The 12,995-nt window shown below is 37.4% G+C and overlaps 1 protein-coding gene across 9 annotated transcripts in view; it reads left to right on the top strand.

Moving 5' to 3' along the window:
• The window catches only part of DMXL2 (Dmx like 2), a 150,292-nt gene that overhangs the window by 96,175 nt on the left and 41,122 nt on the right, over positions 1–12,995 (top strand). For 7 of the 9 annotated variants that reach the window (XM_021694059.1, XM_044918220.1, XM_044918221.1 and 4 more), the window contains 4 exons: positions 2,838–2,957; positions 5,299–5,526; positions 7,338–9,014; positions 11,967–12,077. In XM_021694059.1, the coding sequence (XP_021549734.1) occupies positions 2,838–2,957; positions 5,299–5,526; positions 7,338–9,014; positions 11,967–12,077 (2,136 nt within the window). The remainder of the gene's footprint in view (positions 1–2,837; positions 2,958–5,298; positions 5,527–7,337; positions 9,015–11,966; positions 12,078–12,995) is intronic. The other 2 variants (XM_021694061.1, XM_044918224.1) reach the window with 2 other exon arrangements.

The raw sequence follows: 12,995 nt of genomic DNA, 5'->3' as shown, positions 1-12,995 counted from the left end.
TCAAAAATGTCAAAAGTTATTTGGTTTTCATTTGTTCGGATCCATATCCAAATGAAATCTATACGTTATATTTCATTGTTTAAGGGTCTTTTAATCTAAAGTGACTCCCACTTTATACTCTCATCATGCCACTTATTTGTTTTAGAGAAAGTTATTTTGTAAGAATTTCCCTAACTAGTGGGGCGCCTGGGTGGCTCAGTCATTGAGCGTCTGCCTTCAGCTCAGGTCATGATCCCAGGGTTCTGGGATCGGGCCCTGCGTTGGGCTCCCTGCTCGGTGGGAAGCCTGCTTCTCCCTCTCCCACTCCCTCTGCTTGTGTTCCCTCTCTCCTGTCTCTCTCTCTCTCTGTCAAATAAATAAAATCTTTAAAAAAAAAAAAAAAAAGAATTTCCCTAACTAGTTACTTAGGGTGTTAATCAAACTTTCTCCTATCAGCAGATTACCTATGTAGATTTTATTAGATCCAGGTTCAACTTCCTAGGTGATGCTGTGTCCTTCATAGAAAGACATAAGAAAGAACATCACTTAGGATGTCTCATTTTTAGTGATGCTAAGATGCAGAAGATTCAGGTGGTGGTTCCAGTGTTTGCTGCAATCTACTATACCATGGTTTCTTCAATTAATGTTGTTTTTGAACCCATTATTTCATCAAAGATTGCAAAATTACAATTTCCTAACTTTATCAGTTCTCATTTATTTATTAGCTGGAAAGTATTTGTAAAGAAAAGCTTTCCCTTATCAACTAGAGCTATTTGGTTACTTTGAAATAGAGTTATTTTTAGGAAAGGCAGGGTAAGTGTTTAGTTCCTTCCCTTTAATTAGCAATTTCAGAGGAGGAAGTTTGTGCCCAAATTATCACTGATGAATATATTGTTGTTGTTTAGCTTTCTTTTTCTTTTGAGTATCATTATGAATCCATTTTTTGGAAACTCTTTATAGAAGAATAATATAGATACAGAGAGGTACTCATCACTCATGGATTTTTATGTACTTAGCATTCAGTCAGTTTTCAGTCATTACTCTTTTTAATGCTCATATGGTCCTATATTAGGCTAGTGAGGACCCTTTCAAGTTGGTCCTGAGTCCTTTTGACACAGCCTTATTATTCTTACTATTTTACTTTCTTTCAGGTACTGTAAGTTATCCTAGGCTCATGTTGTAGATACCCTTTGCAAGAATGGAGTCATCACTCCAGGCTGTTCTTTTTAATGGGGTGTGGTATTCAAAGACCACAATTAGAGCTCTAGCAGTGCTCATTGCCAAGGAGTTGTCATTATGGGTTTTCATTTTTAAAGAAAGTTTTTGCTCAACATCACTCATCAGGGAAATTCAAATTGAAACCATAATGAGATATCACCTCACATATGTCAAAATGGCTAAAATAAAAAACATGAGAAATAACAAGTGTTGGCGAGGATGTGGAGAAAAAGAAATCCCCATGCATTGTTGATGGGAATGCAAACTGGCACAGCCACTGTGGAAAACAGTATGAAGGTTCCTCAAAATTTAAAAACAGAACAACCCTATGATGTAGTAATTGTACTACGTGGTATTTACCTAAAGAATACAAAAACACTCATTTGAAAAGATGTATGCACCCCTGTGCTTACTGCAGCATTATTTACAATAGCCAAAATATGGAAGCAACCCAAGTGTCCATTCGATAGATGAATGGATAAAGAGGATGTGGTATACATATACAATCGAATATTATTCAGCCATAAAAAAGAATGAAATCTTGTCATTTGTAGCAACACGGATGGAGCTAGAGAGTATAACGATAAGTGAAATAAGCCAGTGAGAGAAAGACAAATACCATGTGATTTCATTTATATGTGGAATTTAAGAAAAAAACAATTGAACAAAGGAAAAGAAAGAGACAAACCAAAAACAAACTCCTAACTATAGAAAATAGATGGTTACCAGAGGGGAGATGGGTGGGGGGATGGGTGAAGTAGGTGAAGGGGGTTAAGAGTACACTTATCATGATGAGCACTGAGTAATTTATAGAATTGTTGAATCACTATATTGCACATCTGAAACTAATATAACACTTATATTAACTCTACTAGAATTAAAAGGAAAAGAAAAAATACTAATTTTTTGTTTTGTGCAGATTTTATTTTCATATGTGAAAAATACAATTGTCAACAGGGAAAATTATATCCACAATGTCTTTTGATAAAAGAAATGCATAAAGTTCCTAACAAGTTTCTTTTGTACCACCACTACTGCCCTTCCCCCATGACTTTTAAATTAAAAAAAAAAGTGCTGTTTTCATAGAAGGAGGAGGATAAATGTTCCTTCAATTTTCCAAGTGAGGAGTTAGTGTCCCAGTTACTGTGAGGAGCACCCAGTGAAGCTGACTGTGCTCTTGCGCACTTCCTCTTTTGCTCCGTCTCTCCCTTCCTCTCTCTCTCTCTCTTTCTCTTTCTCTTTGTTTCTCTTCCTTCTATTCCTTCTGTTTTTTCTTGTCCTTCCTTACCTTTTTCTCTATGTGCCCTCTCTTTCTCTTTTCATATTTTTATGAGCTCATGGTTTTTTATATAGTCAGTATGTTTTAATAAATTGTATTCATTTTTATTCTTTGACACTCAGATTGTCCCATCTTTGACCAATAGGTGTACCTTCATGTTGGCTTTTGTGTACTTTTGACATAGTCCCATTAGTCTTTGATAGCTACCTAACTTTTGGCACAAAAATTACATAAAATTCCTAAATATCTATTTTGCCCTCTTCCTCCCAACTTGTATACGTATCAAGAGAAGTTTTTTAAAATGTCTTTCTTTTAACCCGAGAGAAATATAACTTAAATATACTTTTCTTTTGAACAATAGGATATCGTCCACCACCATTTTCAGAAAAGTTCTTTCTAGTAGTAATTGAAAAGGACAGCAATAATAACTCTATTCTCCATATGTGGCACCTTCATCTTAAGTCTGTACAAGCATGCTTAGGTAAGTAATTACTTTATGCAGAGATGAGGTGAAATAAATTCAGTTTACTGAGTATGTTTTAGGTTGGTTAATTCTTTAAAATGAAGATCCAGTGAACTATAAATTGAGTTGCTGGATTGAAGAATGGATATGCCAAGCTTTTAATTACAAGATCATAAATAATTGATGAAGTAGGTTAATCTAAAACGAAACCAGTCTGTGGGCACATTAGACATATTTTTTAAAAGTTTGATCAATTTATTTTTTCAATTAATATTTATTTAATGCTTATTATGACTCTGTTCTAGACACTATGTCTCTATAAATTTGTTTTGCCCGTAGAATTAATATTGTACTTTTCTGTGGATTAATACACACTTTCATCTGACATAATGTACTTAGCTTTAGAATCACTACATCGACATGGATGGAACTAGAGGGTATTATGCTAAGGGAAATAAGTCAGTCAGAGAAAGACAATTATCATATGGTTTCACTCATGTGGAATATAAGAGATAACGCAGAGGATCATAGGGGAAGGGAGGGAAAACTGAATGGGAAAAAATCAGAGACGAAGACAAACCATGAGAGACTCTTGATTCTGGGGAACAAACTGAGGATTGTGGAAAGGGGGGTGAGTGGGGGGATGGGATAATCCGGTGATGGGTATTAAGGAGGGCACGTGATGTGATGAGCACTGGGTGTTATACACAACTAATGAATCATTGAACAGTACACCAAAAACTAATGATGTACTATATGTTGGCTAATTGAATTTAAATAAATAAATAAATAAAAGAATCACTGGGGCACCTGGGTGGCTCAGTCGTTAAGCGTCTGCCTTCGGCTCAGGTCATAACCCCAGGGTCCTGGGATCAAGCCCCGCATTGGGCTCTCTGCTGCGCGGGAAGCCTGTTTCTCCCTCTCCCACTCCCCCTGCTTGTGTTCCCTCTCTCGCTGTGTCCCTCTCTGTCAAATTAATAAATAAAATCTTTAAAAAAAAAAAAAAAGAATCACTAAGAGAAGCAGATTTGCTCTTTATAAAAATACAATTGAGCATCTGAAGCTCATACATAAATCATCTGTTTTTGTAGAATATTAAGAAATCCAGCAGTGATAAGTTATGTTAGCCTTGCTTTTGCTGTACACATTCATATTGATTTCTTAGCGAATTAGAAAATCTGTAGTATGAAGCAAAGATATTGATCATGGATCCTTCTTTTTAGAACAAACTTTTACTTTCTGAGAGATAATTATTAAAATGAACTGCATAGACCCATATGAAACTGAATCTGCTTTAAACTGGTTAACTCAAAATCTTTTAAAAGATTTTATTTTTTCTGGTGGTTATATAATTCTGATTTTATACACATTAAACATTTAATACAGTCAACTAATATTTGTTGTTCCCTTTGTAATTCACATTATCACATAACCTTGTAAATAGTTCTAACTGGGCCATGAACTTGGGTTAGAAAAGCCAAATGATTTGATAGAACCTTTACCTGTGCCCATTTGAACCTACTCTTCTTGAGGCAGCAGGAATCCAAAAGTTCTTTCCAAAGCCTTTGAATTTCATTCTTGGTGTTACATGTTGTTTCACAAAAATGCAAGAGTAGAGCTAGTTATATGACTATAGGAAAGTCATGAAGCTCTCTGAACTTAAATTCTTTCATTTACTATGTGAGGCAATACCTTGCTGTTTCTCAAAGTTTGATTCATGATGCTCTGTTTCAGAAACACCCGGGCTGCTTATTAATGCAGATTTCTGGGGTTTATCCCAAAACAACTAAATCAGTCTTTCTGTGGTGAGGCCCAGGAATCTGCCTGGTAACAAGTTTCTCCTCAAGCTTTTGATACTTTTTAAAGATTTATTTATTGATTGATTTTAGAGAGAGAGATCCTGTGTATGAGTGCACAAGTTGTGGGGGAGGGGCAGAGGGAGAGAATCTCCAAGCAGACTCCCCACTGAGCACGGAGCCTGACCACTGGTTGGATCCCATGACCCATGAGATCATGACTTCAGCTGAAACCAAGGGTCAGACACTTGACCAGCTGAGCCACCCAGGCACCCCAAGCTTTTAATCCTTTTTAAAGTTTGAGAACATTGGATGAAATAACTTGAGGTTTTTTTTCTAGTTTTTACAAGTTGGTGATTAAGTCTCTGTGATGGAGTTGGTGATGCTAAGAATAAAATAGAAAAAAAAAAAAAAAAGTCTGTCAAGGTAGCCCAGCGAAAGTCTGAAAATTGACCTTGTCTCCAAAGTACTTTTAAAATCTGTTTCTTAAATGATAACAAAGTATTATTCTAGCTAATGTATATAGTGATGATAGTAATATATTTCATAATTTATCTTCAAAGCTAAAGCTTCAGAAGGCATTTCATCAGAGAGTCTACTTTCAGTCCCTGGACAGAAGAATGTAGACTCTTCTCCAGAAACTTCTCCTAGTGTGAGCCCCATGCCACACTCTGCATCAATTGCCAATCTTCAAACTGCTAGTAAACTTATTCTGAGTTCTAGACTGGTCTATAGCCAACCTCTTGATCTCCCAGAAGGAGTTGAAGTAATAAGAGCAACGCCTTCCGCAGGTAAGGTAACTTGAAGACTGGGCAGTTGTAGCTCACAGTGGCCTTCAGTGGGTACAGTGGATGAACCCTCCTGAAATATGTGTTACGTAGACAATTGTAATTTTCTAGTAATGATTTATCTGTTTAGAAACATGTCTTTATTGGGAAGTTTCCTGTGATAAATGTAATCAGCCTGACGGAAAATAATATGTTTTGATGTGAAGTTTCTTCCCTGCACTATGATTTCCTGTGAATAGGAATAATATGATAGTACAGTTGCAAAGAACAAATGTGTTCATTTGCAAATCATTGGAACTTTTTTTTTTTTAAAGATTTTATTTATTTATTTGAGAGCGAGAATGAGAGAGAGAGAGCATGAGAGGGGGGAGGGTCAGAGGGAGAAGCAGGCTTCCCACCGAGCAGGGAGCCCGATGCGGGACTCGATCCGGGGACTCCAGGATCATGACCTGAGCCGAAGGCAGTCGCTTAACCGACTGAGCCACCCAGGCGCCCTGGAACTTTTTTTTTTAAATTGAGGCTGTTCATTAGCACGTTGTGCTAATCATGTAACACCAATATGTTTGAGCAGGAGTTGGCAGGTAGTGTGGGGAAAATATGTAGGATACACGATTATAGTTTGGCTAGCCTAGAATGATACTGAATTTAACAAGGCAGATAAGATAGTTTGGAGGGCAGGTGTATTTAAAATGATCTGTCACTTGTAGAACTATAATTAAAGAGTTCCCAGAATAGTATTTTTGGGAAGTGAAATTGGAGGTTCAAGACTGTTCTAATTACTGGTGAATGATTTTGAGTATGAAGGTTCTTTTTTCATCCATAAGATAGGTTTGAATTCAGAGTTGGAAAGATCACATTAACGGTTTACTCTGGGCTTTTGTGGCAGGTGCAAACCTGGGCCAGTTTTTAGTCTTTCAAAGTGTTTGGAAAGTTTGGGGTATACACAAGTTTATCGGAATTGGTAATATAATAAATTATATTTTGCAGAGGCTTTGTAAAATGCTTGTAAATATGTTACTTGACAGTAACATTCCAAGGGAAGTCATAACATGACCCCTAATATTTAGATGGAAAAGGCTCAGATGTTGAAGTGGCTTTCCCAGCGTTTCAGAGTTATTGATGGACTAGAACTTGAATCCAGGTCTTCTGACCCCAGTCCTAATCACTGTTACTCCTCACGTTATAGTTGACAGTGGATGGGCATTGTTGGTCTTTGGCAGTCAGGATTAAATATGAGGATTCTGGTTCAATGTTGAGAGTTCGAATTAACCTTAGTAGAAATGGTGAGATCTAGCAGTCTGTTTAGCTGTCTGAAAACATTTTGTTGGTAGGGGCAGATTTAGGGTTTGGGTTATTCAGGGGCCAGGTTAGGGGCATTTGAATGGGAAACTGTAGTGATGGCTTAAGCATCTCTGATGAAAGTGAAAACAAGCGGAGACTGAAAGTCCAGCGAGGCATGTAGTGAAGGCCTATATAAATTATAGCAGGTAACAGATTTAGTGATAACAGGTTGACTTGTTTTATTGTGTTTGAGTTTTATTTTAATGGAATATTCACCTCATTTAAACTTAATCACCTAAAAACTAATTAAGTGATTATTATTGCATATTTTCATTTCACCAGTGGGCTGTTCAAGACTTGTATAGATATATTGGCCAATGGATGTTTAGTGTAAAGCACTAGTTAAGGGGGATTTGCAGAATTATAATGAAGAAGCTTATAGTGGCTTTATATTTATCACATTGTAGAACTTGATTACTAGCATTTTATTTTGTGGTTCTATTATCATGACTATCTGCTTTTTCTTTTTTAAGGTCATCTGAGTTCTTCTTCAATTTATCCGGTGTGCCTTGCACCTTATTTAGTGGTTACAACTTGTTCTGATAATAAAGTACGCTTCTGGAAGTGTAGTATGGAAGCCAACCTACAATGCAAAAGTGATGAGAGGGAAACTTACCATTGGAGGAGATGGCCCTTGATGAATGATGAAGGAGAAGATAACAGCAGTACAGTGAACATTGTGGGAAGACCAGTTGCTGTTAGCTGTTCCTACACGGGTCGCCTTGCCGTGGCTTACAAACAACCAGTCCACCACAATGGTTTTGTTTCTAAAGAATTTTCCATGCATGTTTGCATCTTTGAATGTGAATCTACAGGAGGATCAGAATGGGTTTTAGAACAAACAATTCATCTTGATGATTTGATCAAGGTTGGGAGTGTACTTGATTCAAGGGTCAGTGTTGACAGTAATCTGTTTGTGTACAGTAAATCAGATGCACTTTTGAGCAAGGATAGATACCTTATTCCAAATATCAAACATTTAGTACATTTGGACTGGGTATCAAAAGAAGATGGCTCCCACATTCTCACAGTGGGGGTTGGTGCTAATATCTTCATGTACGGGCGGCTTTCGGGAATTGTGACTGAGCAAATCAATAGTAAGGATGGAGTAGCTGTCATTACTTTACCACTAGGTGGTAGTATCAAGCAAGGAGTTAGGTCAAGATGGGTTCTTCTTAGATCTATCGACTTGGTGTCTTCTGTTGATGGTACACCTTCGCTGCCTGTTTCTCTCTCCTGGGTGAGAGATGGGATATTGGTGGTAGGAATGGATTGTGAAATGCACGTGTATGCACAGTGGAAGCACGCTGTCAAATTTGGAGACATTGAAGCTGATAGTCCTGATGCAGAAGAGACAGCAATACAAGATCATTCTGCCTTTAAATCCAATATGTTGTCAAGAAAAAGTATTGTTGAAGGCACAGCTATTGCTGATGATGTTTTTTGTTCACCAACTGTAGTTCAGGATGGCGGCTTATTTGAGGCCGCACATGTACTTTCCCCTACTCTCCCACAGTATCATCCAACTCAGCTGTTAGAATTGATGGATTTAGGGAAAGTTCGAAGGGCTAAAGCTATTCTCTCTCATTTAGTAAAATGCATTGCAGGTGAAGTTGCAATAGTTAGAGATGCTGATGCTGGAGAAGGGACTAAGCGACATCTTTCCCGAACCATTAGCGTAAGTGGCAGCACGGCGAAGGATACCGTCACCATAGGAAAGGATGGTACTCGAGATTATACTGAGATAGATTCTATTCCTCCGCTGCCACTATATGCACTGCTTGCTGCAGATCAAGACACAACCTACAGAATTTCAGAAGAAAGTACAAAAATACCCCAGAGCTATGAAGATCATACCAAACGTGAACCAGAAGATCAGTATTCAGAGCTGTTCCAAATCCAGGATATAACAACAGATGATATAGATTTAGAGCCAGAACAGAGGGAAAACAAGTCAAAAGTAATAAATCTTTCTCAGTATGGACCCGCTTACTTTGGCCAAGAACATGCTAGGGTACTTTCAAGCCATCTTATGCACTCAAGTCTACCAGGCCTTACCCGTTTGGAGCAGATGTTCCTGGTAGCTTTGGCTGATACGGTGGCTACCACCAGTACGGAGCTTGATGAAAACAGAGATAAGACTTATTCAGGTAAATATTCTCCCTAAAATTTACAAAGTTACCATGAATAGAGTCATTTGTATAATGTATATAATGACTCACATACTAAATTGCAGTCTTTCTTTAAACCTTGCAGTGACAAGACCTCTCTAGTAGACAGTTACTGTTACATAATATGATTAATTGTGAAAGAAAAGACAGTTGGGGTAGGCTATGACTTGCGCACATGACTTCATGGATTTGTGATATCTGTGTGCATTCTCACATGAGTTTTTACACTGAAAGCTTTGTGTCATTTTAGATCTATGTCGTCTTGTTTTTTCAAACATATTGACTCCTATGGCTTATTTTAATTTTTATTTTACTTTTAGTAATAATAATGGCCCATTTGATAATTTTACTATTGAACTGTGAGGCTCATAGGGACCTCATGAACTCAACTTGTTCATCTTCCCTTTTCTAGGTATAAATATTTTTTTTTTTTTACAATTACCTAATTTTCTCTGAAACGTCTCTTGAGAAACAGGTTTTAATACACTTCACTCTAATGTGTGTCTTGATTAATTTGCTCTGTAACCAGAACATTTTTGGCTGTCTCCTGAAACTAGATCCCACTCTTTTATGCAGATAGTTGAAGGTAATGGTGTTGATTGTAAATGATGGCATTAGCCAAGGAGACTGAAAATTATTGATCATTCATTCATTCAGTAAACATTGTGGAGGAGTGAACAGTTGCTATGTGCCAGGCACTTTATGTACTTTATCATACTTAATTATCACAGCAATCTTCTGGTAGGTAGCTATTATTATACTAAATTTTATAGATGAAGACATTGATCCTTAGGGAGATTAAGTGACATATAAGGTCACACACATAGTAAATGGCAGAACTGGGGTTCATATGTGGATATATCATTGCCTCCCAGCCTGTACTCTTACTGTTTCACAAGACCTCCAAATTTGAGGAAAAAAGACTGTTCTTCAAAGCTACCTGGAATATATCTCTTCACACAGGTTTATCTCCTTACAATATATCCCCAAAGTTTTCTCTTTGTAGATTAAAATAACTAGAGACCTTAGAAGCTTTTGCCTGTGAACTATTTTCTAAACATGTTAATTAAAACAAATCCTAATGATTATGAGGTGTTGTGTGCAATAGAGCAAGATTCTCCCCAGAATAGTCTTAAGCCTTTGTTGGAAACTTTAGCGTTTTTACTCTAGGATATTAAGAAAATAGGCCACAATCCATGGAAAAAATAGCCTAAACTTCTGATTCAGAACTGTGTGATTGGCTGGGCAGTATCGAAATGGCTCATCCTAGTCACAGTGCCCTTTCGTGATGTAGCTAAGGCAGGAATTAATGTGTCCATTTCACAGGTGGGAAACTGAAGCTCAGAGTTTAAGTATGTTGCACATCTCAGTAAATGGATTCTAAGTAAATGAATTCTCCCCAGTGGAATTAAAGGTATTCCTGACTCTCCTTTCACTTACACCCCATATCCAGTCTTTATAGACAAATGCTGCCAGTTCTCCTATATTCAGGATCCAGTGATTTCTCACCACTTCTCCTGTTACCACTTTGGTCCAAGTCACTGTCCCCTCTGGCCTGGTTATCGACAAAGTCTCCAAAACTGCTTCATTCTTGTCACCTCAGTCTGTTTTCCACGTAGGAACCAGCGATTAATCACATTTAATCTCTCCTCTGCTCAGCATACACCAGTGGCTTGCTATCTCACTTTAGAATAGAAGCCAGATCCTTACAGAGGTCCACAAGGCCCCGTGTGACCTGCGTTCATTTTCACTCTATTACATTGGCCTCCTTGTGTCCCAGGAAGATGATAGACACAGTCCTGTCTCACAGTCTTTGCACATTTTGTTTCCCCTGTGTGGAATGCTCATTTTCCAAATTTATGCCCAGCTCATTCCCTTATCTCCTCAGGTTTCTGCTGAAACGTCATCTTCTTGGAAAGTTCTTCCCTGGCTATACTATATAAAATAGAACACTCTTGCTCCAGTACTCTCTTTCTGTCAAGCCTGCTTTTTATTTCTCTCTATAGCATTACTTGCCACCAGACACATTGTTTGTTTCTTTGTTGTTTGTTTTTGTCTCCTAAAATGTAAGCACTGTGAGAGGAGAGATTTTGTCTTATTTACCACCAAATCCCCAGCACCTAAACTGTGCCTCACATGTAGTAGATGCTCGATTTGTTGAATAGATAAATGAACGAATGGATGAATGAAGATAGCTAATGGGAAGTAGAGCTGGAACTTGAACTTTGAGAATTTAAAACATTTTATTTTCTTCTAGAAAATATTATTTGATTCAACATTCTTAGTACTTCCTAAGTGGCACATACTGGTCTGGGTGCTGTTCATACTTTTGTGTTGCTTTTCTCCAACAGTGGCTATAATTTTAATTAAACTCACCACACTTTCATACCTTTGTGCAACTTTTAAATAGGAGTAATATTGTGAAATTAGGTTAAGGGTCAACCTTAGCTTTGTAAAACTAGCCTAGGGAATCGGATTTTAAATCTTTCATAGTACTATATATCAGTTGAGCTAACCAGACTAGAAAATACTACCTTTTTAATTAATAATAATGATAATAAATAAGTGATTTCATTTTAGATATGTAACTCCTGTCTTTTAAATCTCATCTGACTTCACGTAGGAAATGCTTCTTACGTTTGTACCTAGCTTACTATAGTTAATGTATATTTTATTGTATTTCAAGATTTCATTTATTATGAGTAGCTGTAAGTACTGTTATTACCTGTACTAATAGGTAATTATATTTTCCCCAGGCATTTTTCATTTGGGAGTTTTAGTATTTATAAATATTTTTGGAAAGATATGTATTTTTAATAAAGATATTCAAGTGTTGACAAAGGATACACTCAAACACATATTTTGTGTAAATTGTTATTATTGAATTTAATGCCTATTTCCTAATTTTTTATTGGTTTGTTTGCTTTGCAGGAAGAGACACACTAGACGAGTGTGGTTTGAGATACTTACTAGCTATGCGTTTGCACACGTGCCTTCTGACATCGCTGCCTCCTTTATACCGAGTACAGCTACTTCATCAAGGTATTTAACTCCTTGTTTGAAGCTTTGCACAACTTTTATTTCATATTGTAATGAAATATTTGTATTTATATTTGGATAGAAGAATTAGCTAAGTCATTACATGCATACTTATCATTAGCCTTAAGATCTTCTTGTCAGATGAATGGATAAAGAAGATGTGGTGTATATATACAATGGAATATCATGCAGCCATCGAAGAAATGAAATCTTGCCATTTGCAACGACGTGGTTGGAACTGGAGGGTATTATGCTGAGCGAAATAAGTCAAAAAGAGACAGACATGTATCATATGACCTCACTGATACAAGGAATTCTTAATCTCAGGAAACAAACTGAAGGTTGCTAGAGTGGGGGGTGGGGTGGGAGGGATGGGGCGACTGTGTGATAGACATTGGGGAGCGTATGTGCTCTGGTAAGCGCTGTGAATTGTGCAAGACTGTTGAATCTCAGATCTGTACCTCTGAAACAAATAATGCAATATATGTTAAGAAAAAAAAAAAGAAGAAGATAGCAGGAGGGGAAGAATGAAGGGGGAGAAATCAGAGGGGGAGACGAACCATGAGAGATGATGAACTCTGAAAAACAAACTGAGGGTTCTAGAGGGGAGGGGGGTGGGAGGATGGGTTAGCCTGGTGATGGGTATTAGGGAAGGCACATTCTGCATGGAGCACTGGGTGTTATGCACAAACAATGAATCATGGAACACTGCATCTAAAAAAAAAAAAAATATCTTCTTGTCACATGGTACCCTCTTACCCTTCTTCTGTGCCTCTTCCAGCTCTATTCTGTGACTTTGGCTCTTCTCTCTCAGTTTCTCAGACTTTACTCACTAAAGCCATATTAGTTTAGGAGTAAACCTGGTATGCCTAAGGCCATAAAAATGTGGCTCTGGATTTCTTTGATGTCTAATATCTTTTC

This window comes from Neomonachus schauinslandi, chromosome 9 (assembly GCF_002201575.2).
Source record: "Neomonachus schauinslandi chromosome 9, ASM220157v2, whole genome shotgun sequence".
NCBI classification, from domain to species: Eukaryota; Metazoa; Chordata; class Mammalia; order Carnivora; family Phocidae; genus Neomonachus; species Neomonachus schauinslandi.
Note: the sequence above shows the minus strand (reverse complement) of the source record. Positions and strands in the feature narration are given on the sequence as shown.